The following is a 16,867-nucleotide window of genomic DNA, read 5'->3' on the forward strand; positions in this document are numbered from 1 at the left end:
TAGGAGATAGCTGCTGCAACTTCAGCAACCACGAAGGAGGCATGCTCAGAAACTCTTGTCAAGCAGGTCCTGCTAGTGTGGGTAACACTGACTCACAGGGCTGATTGCCGTGGAGGAACTTGCTTGCTATATAGCAGTTTGGCGCTAGAGCACTATTGACTAAAATAAAAGTCAAAGTGGTTCTCCCGAGACTGACTACTAGTGTAGCTTATCCTGAATGTCACCTACAGTAAACTGGGAATAACTACTACTGCTAGCAAGAGGGGAATGGGACTCAGGAACCCACCTGATGAAACACTAGAGCCCTGACCTCAGGAGACTGTGAGTATTGTTCGTAAATGCCATACTTTACTTTGTGTTTGTTTATAAATACAGCTTTTTCTACAAAAGTAAGTATTTGACTGGACAGTCATTTATTGCTGCTGCTGAATGTATTTTGAGTCGTGAGCCTGTGTTAACCCCTTAGTGTTTACATCAATTCCCACCAACCCACCCCCACTTATCTCCCCTTCCCTGGACAGCTTGACCCGTGCTAACACTGAGTCGAGTGCTAAAGGCATAATTGGCCCAATTAGTCAGGACCCATAGTAGGACAGGCCCTGGGACATCAGGAGTAAAATACCTCAACCCCCGTAGTTGGGCCCAGTAGCCCCCTCTTGCCCAGTTTTGACAGTGTATATAAATGAAGAAGCAAAATTTAACGTTGAAAATTTGAAAACGTTCTGTAAATTTGAAGGAAATTTAAACTGGAGACTAAAAATTAGGTTAGTATCCTCAGATTGATTTGTAGGAAGAGTGCACGTGGATACACCAACATAGTATGAACGATGAGTGGCCTACATTCAATTAAGAAAAGCATCAATTGTCCTAATAAAATTCAGATTTTGTTTTATATTTGATTGTGAATTACAGAAATATTTAGTAATTTATGTATTTGATTGGTGAATGCTTGTTTCTGTATTTGTTGTGTATTGTCTTTTCAAATCATTGAAAATGTTTATGCTGAGGTCCCCGGGTTCTCATAATGACTCTCCGGGGATCCTCTGATTTCAGTTATGATCCAGTAGGGGTCCCCATGGTCCAGTAATGATCCAGTGGGGTTTCACAGAAGTCCAGTTTGAAAATCACTACTGTAGAGGGTGCTGCTCTGCAGTGACCATGTTTGCTCTTTACTGTGTCTGATATATTTAAACTGTTCATGGGACTGTGGGGAATTATTATAACCTTTTGGGTTTAAGATGTCTTTTTAAACTTTTAAAAACTTGTAACTTTTTAAAGACGTCAGTGAGGATTCCTACGCTGCAGAACCAAGATTGCTAGTAGGTAATGCTTCTATTTGTGAATAAATAGGTTTGTGATTTAGGCCCAAGACATCGCATTTGTTTTATATTCAGAATAGCAGCAGATTTATTCTTCATTCTGTAGCTCAACAAGCATAACATAAATTATATGGACAAAAAAGAAGTCCATGCTTACATTTTGAATTGACTGCCACATGTCCATCAAGTAAAGCATCTTCCAACTTGAAATACCACTGCTGTGATGGGTAGTTGAAAGACAAAACTATGATGGTCACTTCCTGTTCTCTGTATTCCTTATTGGTCTTGATGTTTCTTTGACTTCGACTGTGCTGACAATTAAATTCCTTGAAGTCTGTGTATAATCTTCTTTACAATAATGTTAAAAATGTTCAACAGGCACAAGCATTGCTTATTGGTTGCAAGCTGCATATACCTTCTTAACAAGTATAATGCAATTTAACCAAAGCTTTTCTTGAGCTCCTCAATCATTTGACCAATCCAGCATGAAGCAGAATTTACCTGTATTATGCCTCTACTCAGTTGACTGAGGCAGCCATTGCATCTTTAAGTAAACTTGGTGAATGCAAACAGTGATATAAGATAAAAGATTTATGAGGATTAATGAGACTAACTTTGATTTGTAAAGGTATCGATCCGTGCCATAACATTAAAATTGTCTCTACGTATAGGTGCCCAAAAACAGTGGAAAACTTCTGTGTCCACAGTCGGAATGGGTATTACAATGGCCACACATTTCATCGCATCATAAAGGTATGCTACAAATTGTTCTATTTTAACAAGTGTGAACCTATAATTTGTGACTGGATGTTAATGATTTTGACATTTAGGGTGAAACAAAAAAGCAATCTATAAAGCATGCTTTCATAGTTTTGGTGTGCTTGAAAGATGCATCCAGTAGGGGGTCAGATTTGTAGCTGATATTTTCCAAGCCTGGTCAAGGAACTTTGTAGTAGTGTTTGTATTCTGACAGGTTAACAAAAGTAGGTTGTATAACAAATACACAATTCCTGAGGTAGATTAATCTCTCAACCTGACAAAATTAGTGAAGCAGATTTGTAATGAATAATGCCTCCTCTTACTTTCAGAATTCTTTCTAGTCTACTTCGATAGTTGATAAAAAAAAATTGAAAAGAGTGTGTCCTATGAGCTTCAGGAATAATATTCTGAGTCTTTTTCAATAATCCATTTAGTCTTTCCCAAATGGAGGCATTCTATATTGACAGGCCTTTTTACAGTGCTGCTAGCAACCATGCTAGATGTGAGGAGGTGATCACTGACGGTATTCTTGCACATGTTGACCACTAATGTAATCTTATCTGATGTGATCACTACTACAACACTAATTTTAGCTTCTAATGATTTTCATTGAGCGCAAGTAGCTCCTATTACAGAAAAGGTTGAACACACCTGGACCATAGTCTCAGTCCTATATGGAACAATGGTAGTTGTCAATGGACCTTTAGCATGTCCTTCCAGCTTGTCCTCTCTCAATGTTTGTAGGAAGTTGGCTCTTTAAATAGTGAACCAAAATGAGTTACTCTGTGCAAAGCGTCCAGGCAAACCCCAGCGGTATTACAGAGGCACAATGACATCCCAAATGCTTTTTTTTTGGGATAGTGTGGTTAGACATATCGGAGGGTAGTGCTAAGCATGTAAGGCACACACTCGTACAGTAAGTGAGACGTACACTCAATAAAGAAATCTGACACTAATAAAAAAAAATAACACATGCTTTTATATAAACTTTGATACCAAGATCACCTGAATCAGGTGAGTAGTTATTGAGTTGACAGTGCACTTTTTGGGTGAAGTAATGTTATCTAGTGGGGGGAAAAACATGTACTTCATACGGACAGTTCGGAGCGACTTAAAGGACTGTTCTTCAGGATTTAAGGTGAGTATGGAGCAGGATCCAAGGCTACACCATTATAAAAATGCTTAGGCACCCGTTGAACAAGTGTACAATTGTCCTGAAGATACAGGCTTTCACCCTTATGATAAGTTCCTAAGTATATAAAACAATTTTTTCAACAAATATTTTACAATAAACGGCTCAATGAAAAGCAGTAGATCAAAGAAGTAATAATTAATAAATTTCCGAGTTCTTAAATTTCCAAATAAATACATCCATACTCCACCTTATAATTCATTGCTCATTCCCTCAAAAATCAAAAAATGTAAGTCCAATCTCTTTCAAGTTCACCGAACAGTCTAATGGTGATCCATATTATCTCCAAAGTCCATTATGTTTAATCTTGAGTGTTCCTCCAAATCTTTTTATGGCCTTGAATTTAAACAAAATATCCAAATTCCTTACAACGACCTCTCAGTCAACACTTGTTTCGTCGCTTGACTTCTTCAGGGCTGGAATGTAGTTGCTTCTTATATTAGCTTATCTGAATCCCAACAATCATCAAAAACAGAAATACACTCAATAAAATCATATTTAAATCACTCAAAACATATATCATTAACTCCTAGTGGAACCCAGTGATCAAAAGCCTATTAGGTGATTAGTATCCAACGACCCAGTCCAAACTCAGAGAAACACCCTATTAATCCGTGCAAACACCCGTAGTAGTGACGATCCCTATACATGTTAACAAGATCACCCTAGTGTGCATGCATAAGTCAAAAATTTGAATTTTTTAAAAATATAAGTGAGAAATATAAATCAGCAAGAATAAGAATATAGTGTAACTCTTATACTGTCATGTTATAACTGACAAGCCACAAGATGATAGCCCAATTTAATATGTCCATTAGCACTTTACCTCCAAAAACACTGTATCACAAACTCTGTGAACTGAATCTGGACCCACAGTCAATGTGTTTCAAAGGACTGCCTCCCCAGTAAAACGGACTCCAAACGCTATCCACTGCCCTATAAACAAACATATCATAAGCCATTTCCTTGTCTCGTTAAATAAAGTCACTAATGCCATATCTGCAGCTTCATTATTTTGCAATACAGTCCCCACGTACAACCCAAACACAGTACCTTCTGTAAAGTGGTTGTTCCCCCGGCACCTGCTGAAGTAATCACAGCCTCCGTGTACCACTGCAGAAAGACACGCAATCACTATGTACGACGCGTCCATGTAACCGGCATTTACATTTTACTTAATCAACAAAATAAAGGAAGGACCAACATTTTCAATCCTCCTTCACTCAGAATAGAAGATGGACTATACCTCTAACTACTGTGTCAAGTCTTTCTAGTCAACAAAATAGAGGAAGGACCAGTTTTCCATCGTCCTTCACTAAAAATAGAAGAGGGACTGAGCCTCTAACTACAATGACAATCAAGAATAGGAAAAACAAGAGTCTTAGAAGAAAATAATTAAGCATCGACGGTCCTATAACACATAATAATACACCACACCTCAAGATACACTGGCCCATCCTTGTCATAGGTTAGTGCAGACCACTGCCCCTTTACAGATACACTTTTATATACCTTATTAAACTAGACCATTACCCCAGTATGCCTCCTAAATGTCCCCAAACCAACATAATTATAACATGACAGTTACAATTGTTTTATCAAAGAAAGAAAGGATGATATAGAATAGAGAAAGTAAATAAAATAAGTAAGTTGAATCACGAAAAGATATATATATACACAATACTCCCAATACATAGAATTGAACAGTCCTAACACCTAGCTACATAGACATCCCAATATATAGATTCTCAGCTCTGAGTACCACTATCCCACAATAAAAAATACAGAGTAAACAAAAACATTATAAATACAAGATAATTTCCCAAAGAGGTCTTAATATTAACACCATTCCCTTCCCATGAGAACAATCATGAGTATAAGTACTTTCTTCACCAGGGTAGAGAGTATATTATAAACACATACATTATATTTGCAGATGAATTCATTTCTCCACATAATCTCATTGATACCACGATTACCAACCAGATCACAATCATTTGGCTACACCAGCAGTTCACCTCGGGAGGCTCTGAGCATCGCGGTGCAAAGGTGTGTTACGGCATCAGGTATCCCATTCACTTAAATCAGAAACAGTCCAGTTGGGAAGTTGCTGCAAGCTGGGATTGGAAGATTAGTCCGGGGGAACTCACAGGGGGACTTGACCCTTGAGGCCCTTGGGCATGTGGGGACACTGTCAATTTACCTCTCCTCTGGATGTGGGATTCAGGTGCAGTGATGTCTTCTTGCATCTGGTCCTGTGCTGGAATAACTCATGGTTGCGGGAGGGCCAGCAGAAACAGTCTGCAGGCGTGGACTGGTGGTCCAGTCTGGTTAAGTCAGCACGTGGGCTCAGGTCTCACGAGGCTGGGAGACGTGGAGACACCCTGAGTCATCTTCTCCTGAGGTGTTGGGTCTTTGTCTCCAGGTCACTCACGGTTGCTGAGGGGGTCTGCAGAAACAGGCTGCAGATGCCATCATGAAGTCCACAGTGGACAAACTCAAGGTGCGCTTCGTCTCTGGAGGGTCTGGGGACCACACTGACACTGTTCGCCACTTCTGCTCGGGCTAAGCAGCTCAGGTGCAGTGGTGATGTCCGGCATCAGGTATTTGGTCCCAGTTCTTTCTTGGGTTACCTGCCAATGCAGCAAAGCCGTTCCTCTGCTCCAAGGGAGTTCTTCTTAGCAATTTGGCAAAGCACTGGCAGCTCTTCTAGTTTCTTAGAAGCTGCCGTGGCAGGACAGATCAGTTGCTCATCGAGGGTTGGGGGCAGCAGGCAGGTTAGCAGGGTTGGCACCAAGTCAGTTGTGCTCCTCGGTTCTCAGGTCAGCGGTCTTCTTTGTCCACTCCTTTTGTGTCCAGCGAAGATCTGAGGTCCTAGTATCAGGGGGGTCCCCTAAAAACCCAGTTTAGGAGGTGTTAAGGGAAGTGAAGGGGTAGTAACCAATGGGCTACTTACCCTTGGGTTCCCTACACCCCTAGATGACCACTTCCTTTTGGGAGTGGGCCTCACCCTGTCCCAGAATTCCTAATTTCACCAAACACAAAATGGTGGAATTCCTGATGCTGTATTCTTTTCAGACTGGGCACCCTAGGGGTGTGTCCTGCCTGGAAATGTAACCGGCTCCTGTATAGCTAATTTTCCCGCGTGTCCACGTGCGAGATGGGCTCGCGGGCAGCGGTGGTCAGCATTTCCCTCTGAGGAAGAACAGTTCTGGAAACCAATGGCAGTGGGTTTCATTGACGCTTCCTGTCTTGGAATGCAGTTTTGTAGTTAATCATGTTGCGATAGGTGTGTAAACACCTCTCCCAGAGAAGGCCTTGTCTCTGACCTCCAAAGAGCAAAGGCTTTCACCTTTGTAAGTTGGGGGGCAGGGGTGTGGGGGGGGGGGGGGTGTCAGATTCTCGTTTGTTGATGGCAGACTGGTTGGAACTGGTCAGTGAGCTCACCAGCAGTTGGTAAGTTTTCAGGGGCCCCTCTAAGGTGCCCTTTGGGTGCATGTATTAATAGATTCATCACTGAAATCAGTGAGGGTTGCTTTATACGAGATATTTGATACCAAATATCCCTATTTTCAGTGAAGCCATCATGTAGCTGGGGAACTCGTTTTGACCAGTGTAAAGAAATGGCTCCCTGTTGCAATTACCCCCCACTTTTTCCCTGATACTGATGCTGACTTGACTGAGAAGTGTGCTGGGACCCTGCTAACCAGGCCCCAGCACCAGTGTTCTTTCACCTAAAATGTACCATTGTCTCCACAATTGGCACAACTCTGGCACCCAGGTAAGTCCCTTGTAACTGGTACCCCTGGTACCAAAGGCCCTGATGCCAGGGAAGGTCTCTAAGGGCTGCAGCATGTCTTATGCCACCCTGGGGACCCCTCACTCAGCACAGACACACTGCTTGCCAGATTGTGTGTGCTGTTGGGGAGAAAATGACTAAGTCGACATGGCACTTCCCTCAGGGTGCCATGCCAGACTCACACTGCCTGTGGCATAGGTAAGTCACCCCTCTTGCAGGCCTTACAGCCCTAAGGCAGGGTGCACTATACCACAGGTGAGGGCATAGATGCATGAGCACTATGCCCCTACAGTGTCTAAGCAAAACCTTAGACATTGTAAGTGCAGGGTAGCCATAAGAGTATATGGGCTGGGAGTCTGTCAAAAACGAACTCCACAGCTCCATAATGGCTACACTGAATACTGGGAAGTTTAGTATCAAACTTCTCAGAATAATAAACCCACACTGATGCCAGTGTTGGATTTATTAAAAAATGCACACAGAGGGCATCTTAGAGATGCCCCCTGTATTTTACCCAATTGTTCAGTGCAGGACTGACTGGTCTCTGCCAGCCGGCTGGTGAGAGACGAGTTTCTGACCCCATGCGGTGAGAGCCTTTGTGCTCTCTGAGGACAGAAACAAAGCCTGCTCTGGGTGGAGGTGCTTCACACCTCCCCCCTGCAGGAACTGTAACACCTAGCAGTGAGCTTCAAAGGCTCAAGCTTCGTGTTACAATGCCCCAGGGCACTCCAGCCAGTGGAGATGCCCGCCCCCTGGACCCAGACCCCACTTTTGGCGGCAAGTCCAGGAGAGATAATGAGAAACAAGGTGGAGTCACCGGCCAGTCAGGACAGCCCCTAAGGTGTCCTGAGCTGAGGTGACTCTGACTTTTAGAAATCCTCCATCTTGCAGATGGAGGATTCCCCCAATAGGATTAGGGATGTGCCCCCCTCCCCTCAGGGAGGAGGCACAAAGAGGGTGTAGCCACCCTCAGGGCTAGTAGCCATTGGCTACTAACCCCCAGACCTAAACACGCCCTTAAATTTAGTATTTAAGGGCTCCCCAGAACCTAGGAACTCAGATTCCTGCAACCTAAAGAAGAAGAGGACTGCTGAGCTGAAAACCCTGCAGAGAAGACGGAGACACCAACTGCTTTGGCCCCAGCCCTACCGGCCTGTCTCCCCCCTTCGGAAGAAAACATCTCCAGCGACGCTTTCCCCAGGACCAGCGACCTCTGAATCCTCAGAGGACTGCCCTGCTCTAAAAGGACCAAGAAACTCCCGAGAACAGCGGCCCTGTTCAACAAAGACTGCAACTTTGTTTCCAGAGGAGCAACTTTAAAGACCCATGTAATTCCCGCCAGAAGCGTGAGACTTTCAACACTGCACCCGGCGACCCCGACTCGACTGGTGAAGAAACAACGCTACAGGGAGGACCCCCAGGCGACTCCGAGACTGTGAGTAACCAAAGTTATCCCCCCTGAGCCCCCACAGCGACGCCTGCAGAGGGAATCCCGAGGCTCCCCCTGACCGCAACTGCCTGACTCTAAGATCCCGACGCCTGGAAAAGACCCTGCACCCGCAGCCCCCAGGACTTGAAGGATCGGAACTCCAGTGCAGGAGTGACCCCCAGGAGGCCCTCTCCCTTGCCCAGGTGGTGGCTACCCAGAGGAGCCCCCCCCTTGCCTGCCTGCACCGCTGAAGAGACCCCTTGGTCTCCCATTGATTCCTATTACAAACCCGACGCTTGTTTGCACACTGCACCCGGCCGCCCCCGCGCTGCTGAGGGTGTACTTTCTGTGTGGACTTGTGTCCCCCCCCCGGTGCCCTACAAAACCCCCCTGGTCTGCCCTCCGAAGACGCGGGTACTTACCTGCTGGCAGACTGGAACCGGGGCACCCCCTTCTCCATTGAAGCCTATGCGTTTTGGGCACCACTTTGAACTCTGCACCTGACCGGCCCTGAGCTGCTGGTTTGGTGACTTTGGGGTTGCTCTGAACCCCCAACGGTGGGCTACCTTGGACCCAAACTTGAACCCCGTAGGTGGTTTACTTACCTGCAAAAACTAACAATAACTTACCTCCCCCAGGAACTGTGAAAATTGCAGTGTGTCCACTTTTAAAATAGCTATATGTGTTTTATGTAAAAAGTATATATGCTATTGTGATTATTCAAAGTTCCTAAAGTACTTACCTGCAATACCTTTCAAATGAGATATTACATGTAGAATTTGAACCTGTGGTTCTTAAAATAAACTAAGAAAATATATTTTTTCTATACAAATACCTATTGGCCTGGATTTGTCTCTGAGTGTGTGTTCCTCATTTATTGCCTGTGTGTATGTACAACAAATGCTTAACACTACTCCTTTGATAAGCCTACTGCTCGACCACACTACCACAAAATAGAGCATTAGTATTATCTCTTTTTGCCACTATCTTACCTCTAAGGGGAACCCTTGGACTCTGTGCATACTATTCCTTACTTTGAAATAGTGCATACAGAGCCAACTTCCTACAACCAGTGTCCAGCACATATTCTTAAAATGGCTTCCCTATTAACTTACTATGTCTAAGACTGGACAAACACATAGAGGCACATCTGCTCTTGTAGATATGTCCACACATGTAATATAATACACCCTATTTTAAAGCTGTAAGGCCTGCAGTACGGGTGACTTATAATTATTACGTGCAGTGTTAAGGGGACATGGCAAATAGGTTGTGTATCATGTCATATTTTACTTTTAGGGAACACCTTGTCACGCGGCCTGCAGTGTGGGTGGTGCAGGGTCCCCTAGAGTGGCACAAGTTGTGCTGCAGCTCTGAAAGGCCCTCTTCAGTACTCATGCCCTAGGTACCAGGGGTACCATTTACTAGGGACTTAGAGGTGCTTAGGGGCCTGGCCACTTTGGTATCAAGTGACCAGGTTTCTTTTTTTGGGGAAGAACACTGGCAGTGGGGACCTGGTTAGCAGGAACCCAGAGCACTTCACTCATAGTTGCGTCAAAAAACAGGCAAACAGTAGGGAGATGGTACTGCAACCTGAACCCAGCTTTCTACAAGGTTAAGCTCTCCTTTATGAAACCTTTCACACCTGGGTGGATGGTGAGATTGTTTATTAATTTCACCTGATCAGTTGTCTTTTGATTCATTTAAAAAACGTTCTGCTTCTGTTGGTGGCTGCGCAAATGGTGGTGTTATAGTATTTTTGTTTTGGTAATGTGATGAGCTGTCTGTCTGCTTGTTGCGTGGTTTGACTTGCGTGTCATGAGGGCATTAGGAGTGCGATTGCCTGCCATTTTCTTTCCTGTCTAAGACTAGATTGTTCGTCTGCAGTCTTTAGAGAGCCAGGGTGCAATCTCTGTGTTTTAATTCTAGTGTGAATGTTCGCATAGTTTTCCAAAATAATTGTTGAAGTCTGTTGGCATTGGACGTGGAGTTGATGGGTTGAGTTCAAGCATTAGGTTGTCTATGGAGAAGTCTCTGCTAAAATCCCCGTTGGTGTCTCTTATGTATTGACATTGGTTTGTTGATAGGATGCTGAACATGGGATAGGTATGATTGGTCCAGACCAGGGGTATGAGTCGTTTGGGGTATGGGTCATTTGCATTGGATTGCTGGTGATGTTGACATGTTCAAGGATATTTAGCCTTTGGAATGTGTTGGTTGTGTAACATGCTATACCACATTGATTATTTCAAGGGGTTTGAAGAGGGTACCTTTTGTCTTTTTTTGCACCTATGTTGTCTGTGAGACTGAAGTCACCTAAGAGGGTAGCGTGGGCACGTGAGATGGAAGAGTCTGTTGGCATTGGACGTAAAGTTGATGGGTTGAGTTCAAGCATTAGGTTGTCTATGGAGAGGTCTCTGCTAAAATCCCCCTTGGTGTCTCTTTTGTATTGACATTGGTTTGTTGATAGGATGCTGAACATGGGATAGGTATGATTGGTCCAGACCAGGGGTATGAGTCGTTTGGGGGTATGGGTCATTTGCATTGGATTGCTGGTGATGTTGACATGTTCAAGGATATTTAGCCTTTGGAATGTGTTGGTTGTGTAACATGCTGTACCACATTGATTATTTCAAGGGGGTTGAAGAGGGTACCTCTTGTCTTTTTTACACCTATGTTGTCTGTGAGACTGAAGTCACACAAGAGGGTAGTGTGGGCACGTCAAATGGACGAGGTGATGAGGAGATCTGAGAATTCATTGACAAAGTCCTTGTTCTTCCAGAAAGAGATGGAAGATGGCGGTCTGAATTGCAGAAAACAGCATGCCAGCAGATCCATGTATGATGTGTTACTTGCTTGTTAAGGGTGCATTCATGTTTTTTCAACATTGTACTGAGGTTTTGGACTTCAGCTGATCATTTTCAAAAAGTGTAAGAAAATGGATACCATTTCGTTCTGTCTATGAACAAAAGACATTTTAGAGTTTATTTTTTATTTTATTTTAGGATATTAATGATTTTAAACCTGTCTTTACATATCTGTTTGTCTTGTTTAGTTGTGTAGTACGTTTGGTGTAAAAGAATCCTTATGAGAGACACTTTGTGCTTTTGTTTTGGCCCCTTTTCTGCATGATAGGCAGGAGAACTGACTTTACATTTTACCTTCTGTCATGCACAGTGCTAAGCAGTCACAGTGGATTCCATTAATGCAGATCGGCAATGGGATGCATTTTTGATTTAGATCATTCAAGTAGATGTTTGCTTAGCCCAATGAAGATTTCACTTTCCACCTGAGTCTGTTTTAGGCATGCTTATTTTTCCTTAATTACATTTTTTCAACCAATTTGTCTGGCTTCAGAAAGGTTTTCAGTTTTTGGTTTGAAATAATTTGAGATTATTATTGAGACCAGAAAGCCATTCACTAGTAAAATGACACTCAGAGAAATTCACTACCTATTACATCCTAAAATCCCTACATCCTTCCTGATGCAGACTACTCAGGAAAATACTGTTTTTTTGTTAGGTTAGGAATTATTTGTACACAGTGTGTGTTCTGGGTCAGTATGCAAGGACTGACTTGTAAAGACTTCTCGTACTTTGTGGGTGGCTGAGTGGTTAATAACTTTTACCAAACACCCCGGCGACAGAACATGCTTTTAATTCAAACCCTGTGTTTTATAGTCATGTAACATGCTTTTCAATACTTTTTGTAATGGGAATTTAATCATGGAAGCGGGTGAGCAATATACAATAGTTTTCCTGCAGACGCCCCTTTAATGGTTTTCCAGCTATTCATTGTTACATGGGGAAACTGTGGAGACTTTGCTAAGGCACTACTGAATATAAGAGAAGCATGGGCAGGACTGTTTTGCATATTAAGGTGAGTTATTACTGCGTCCGAACTCACTGATATGGAATTGAAGTAAGCTAGAACTTGGAGTAGAGGAGTTTGCTTGATCATCAACAGTTGAAGGTGAATAACAATCTGGTGTATGCATACCACAAATCTGTTTGACCAACTTTTGCGTAATAGCCTTTAGCAATCATGCTCATTTCATGGCTTTTGTGATTAATACCTATGGGAAAGTTGTTACACCTCTGAAAAAGGCCACCGCATGAAAGTTGTTGTGGAATGTAAAGAACAATGAAAATTGGAGTTGTTCGGTTAGAGCGGTATATTATTCATCTTCAACTATTGATAATCAAGCAATCTGGGGTATGCATACCACGAGACTGTGTTACCAACCTTGCGTAATAGCCTTAGCCTTTAGCAGCCATGCTCATTTCATGGGTTTTGTGATGAATATCTATGGGGAAAGTTGTTACACCTCTGGAAAAGGCCAGGGCATGAACGTTGCGGTGCAATGTAACGGAAATGAGAGTTGTCTGCTTCTGGAATGATCATTATCTACATTTGTAAGGCATGCAGGCAACCTTTTCATACAATTGTGGAATTCTTATTGTGTTCAAAGCAATGTGGTCTGACCATGTTTGGTGAATGAAGATCGTTTGTTCAAGTAAAGTGTTTTGTTCAGTTCATTGTTGGGGGAAATTTTATGGGTATTTGAGCCTTCATTGTTCATTGTAGTATACTGTGTCTGTAGGTGCATGTGCCACAGGAACTTTGCTGTTTTAACATTGATTTGCCAGTGTTCTGCTTTGATTTGTATACACTCAAAAGCAATAATCTGTATACCCCAGAAACGAGGATTTACAGTTGTTGGCAAGTAACCTGTTCTTATGAAAACCCCTGTATCCAACCGTGTAACATATTCTTCTCCCAGTTATGTCATTACTCGCTATTGAACACCTATTCCTTATCTTTGCATTGACCAATCATTCTTTGACCGTGACATGAAGCATATGGCGATCAATAGACCTCCAATCCCTTAAACACACGCTTTTCACTCATTTTAAACCAAAAAGCCAGTCATAGCTGCTCCTTCATAAGTGAACATGTGACTCCAAATATTTTTACACACAAAGCCACAGGCCTCGATGGATATTCTACCCCATTTTATTGACTATGTATTAACAACCTTTTCTGTCCTCTGTCGACATTTTGCAACATCTAGGAAGATTCTGGGGTTCTGTATACTTCACCAGAAGCCACAAATATGGAAATACATAAGTAAAGATCCAACATTATTTGCTACATGCCAATATCCTTAATAATAATTAATGTGGCTTGCAAAAATGGTGCAAAATAAAGAATAGACACTTGAGTGCTTCTACTAGGGTACTGTCCCATTCCCTTGAAAAAGCCAAAGTCATTAATTTGCCAAGATTTTCAATAGCACTGGATGCAGGGAAGACATTTAATAAAGTTTGCGAACTTCTCTGCATTTAGTGCTACACAAATTCTGATTTGATAAACATTTAGAACATCTGTGGCCCAGTGTAAACTGCATTTCTTCCAAATAATTCTCTTGAGCCTAGGTACGATACGGGGCTGCCCTCTCGCTTTTGATTTTCCTGTTGTCATTTGAACTGATTTTAATGTCCATCCTACACAATTGGCAAATTTTGGTGATCAGATTTAAATCTGTTATCTGTAAGAGGGCAGCCATAATCTGACAATACTTTGATTTTTCACAGAAGATGCTCATACCTAAGTTCCAGCCCCACTTGACACTGTTCATGGCTACTCTCTAGCATCAGGATATATCTTGATCAGTGACTTATTGGAAGTTTTTCATTTTACATTTATGTAAATCTGATGTAATTGGAGACATAAGTTTGGATGCCAGACAGTTTTCTGAAATAACTTGTTTGGTTCAATGACTACCTACTGGAATTCAGGGCCTATAATGAGCAGATGGTAAATATGGCTACTGTACAGGAGGGGTGGTCTCCCAAATTCATAACATGGGGAAGATCAGAAACCTTTGAGATGTTTTTAATACCAGTGAAACATCACTGTAGGAAGTTGGCTCTGTATGCACTATTTCAAAGTAAGAAATAGCATGCACAGAGACCAAGGGTTCCCCATAGAGGTAAAATAGTGGTAAAAATAGATAATACTAATGCTCTATTTTGTGGTAGTGTGGTCGAGCAGTAGGCTTATCCACGGAGTAGTGTTAAGCATTTGTTGTACATACACATAGACAATAAATGAGGTACACACACTCAGAGACAAATCCAGTCAATAGGTTTTGTTATAGAAAAATATATTTTCTTAGTTTATTTTAAGAACCACAGGTTCAAATTTAACATGTAATATCTTGTTTGAAAGGTATTGCAGGTAAGTACATTAGGAACTTTGAATCATTTCAATTGCATGTATACTTTTCAAGTTATTCACAAATAGCTATTTTAAAAGTGGACACAGTGCAATTTTCACAGTTCCTGGGGGAGGTAAGTTTTTGTTAGTTTTACCAGGTAAGTACGACACTTACAGGGTTCAGTTCTTGGTCCAAGGTAGCCCACCGTTGGGGGTTCAGAGCAACCCCAAAGTTACCACACCAGCAGCTCAGGGCCGGTCAGGTGCAGAGTTCAAAGTGGTGCCCAAAACGCATAGGCTTCAATGGAGAGAAGGGGGTGCCCCGGTTCCAGTCTGCCAGCAGGTAAGTACCCGCGTCTTCGGAGGGCAGACCAGGGGTGTTTCGTAGGGCACCGGGGGGACACACAAGCCCACACAGAAATTTCACCCTCAGCGGCGCGTGGGCGGCCGGGTGCAGTGTTAGAACAAGCGTCAGGTTCGCAATGGAAGTCAATGAGAGATCAAGGGATCTCTTCAGCGCTGCAGGCAGGCAAGGGGGGGCTTCCTCGGGGAAACCTCCACTTGGGCAAGGGAGAGGGACTCCTGGGGGTCACTTCTCCAGTGAAAGTCCGGTCCTTCAGGTCCTGGGGGCTGCGGGTGCAGGGTCTTTTCCAGGCGTCGGGACTTAGGTTTCAGAGAGTCGCGGTCAGGGGAAGCCTCGGGATTCCCTCTGCAGGCGGCGCTGTGGGGCTCAGGGGGGACAGGTTTTGGTACTCACAGTCGTAGAGTAGTCCGGGGGTCCTCCCTGAGGTGTTGGTTCTCCACCAGCCGAGTCGGGGTCGCCGGGTGCAGTGTTGCACGTCTCACGCTCCTTGCGGGGCGATTGCAGGGTTCTTTAAAGCTGCTCCTTTGGATAAAGTTGCAGTCTTTTTGGAGCAGGTCCGCTGTCCTCAGGAGTTTCTTGTTGTCGTCGAAGCAGGGCAGTCCTCAGAGGAGGCAGAGGTCGCTGGTCCCTTTGGGAGGCGTCGCTGGAGCAGAGTTCTTTGGAAGGCAGGAGACAGGCCGGTGAGTTTCTGGAGCCAAGGCAGTTGTTGTCTTCTGGTCTCCTCTGCAGGGGTTTTCAGCTAGGCAGTCCTTCTTCTTGTTGTTGCAGGAATCTAAAATCTTAGGTTCAGGGAAGCCCTTAAATACTAAATTTAAGGGCGTGTTTAGGTCTGGGTGGTTAGTAGCCAATGACTACTAGCCCTGAGGGTGAGTACACCCTCTTTGTGCCTCCTCCCAAGGGGAGGGGGTCACATCCCTAATCCTATTGGGGGAATCCTCCATCTGCAAGATGGAGGATTTCTAAAAGTTAGAGTCACCTCAGCTCAGGACACCTTAGGGGCTGTCCTGACTGGCCAGTGACCCCTCCTTGTTTTTCTCATTATCTCCTCCGGCCTTGCCGCCAAAAGTGGGGCCGTTGCCGGAGGGGGCTGGCAACTCCATTAGCTGGAGTGCCCTAGGGTGCTGTAACAAAGGGGGTGAGCCTTTGTGGCTCACCGCCAGGTGTTACAGTTCCTGCAGGGGGAGGTGAGAAGCACCTCCACCCAGTACAGGCTTTGTTACTAGCCACAGAGTGACAAAGGCACTCTCCCCATGTGGCCAGCAACATGTCTGGTGTGTGGCAGGCTGCTAAAACTAGTCAGCCCACACTGGAAGTCGGGTATGGTTTCAGGGGGCATCTCTAAGGTGCCCTCTGGGGTGTATTTCACAATAAAATGTACACTGGCATCAGTGTGCATTTATTGTGCTGAGAAGTTTGATAACAAACTTCCCAGTTTTCAGTGTAGCCATTATGGTGCTGTGGAGTTCGTGCATGACAGACTCCCAGACCATATACTCTTATGGCTACCCTGCACTTACAATGTCTAAGGTTTTGCTTAGACACTGTAGGGGCATAGTGCTCATGCACTTATGCCCTCACCTATGGTATAGTGCACCTTGCCTTAGGGCTGTAAGGCATGCTAGAGGGGTGACTTACCTATACCTATAGGCAGTGTGAGGTTGGCATGGCACCCTGAGGGGAGTGCCATGTCGACTTAGTCATTTTCTCCCCACCAGCACACACAAGCTGGCAAGCAGTATGTCTGTGCTGAGTGAGGGGTCCCCAGGGAGGCATAAGACATGCT

General features: G+C 43.9%; 1 protein-coding gene across 1 annotated transcript in view; it reads left to right on the forward strand.

The window, feature by feature from the left end:
* Nucleotides 1–16,867, forward strand: part of PPWD1 (peptidylprolyl isomerase domain and WD repeat containing 1) — a 299,399-nt gene that overhangs the window by 240,804 nt on the left and 41,728 nt on the right. The window contains exon 9 of the mRNA XM_069222759.1: nt 1,991–2,072. Within this exon, the coding sequence (XP_069078860.1) occupies nt 1,991–2,072 (82 nt within the window). The remainder of the gene's footprint in view (nt 1–1,990; nt 2,073–16,867) is intronic.

Source organism: Pleurodeles waltl, chromosome 1_1 (assembly GCF_031143425.1).
Source record: "Pleurodeles waltl isolate 20211129_DDA chromosome 1_1, aPleWal1.hap1.20221129, whole genome shotgun sequence".
NCBI lineage: Eukaryota > Metazoa > Chordata > Amphibia > Caudata > Salamandridae > Pleurodeles > Pleurodeles waltl.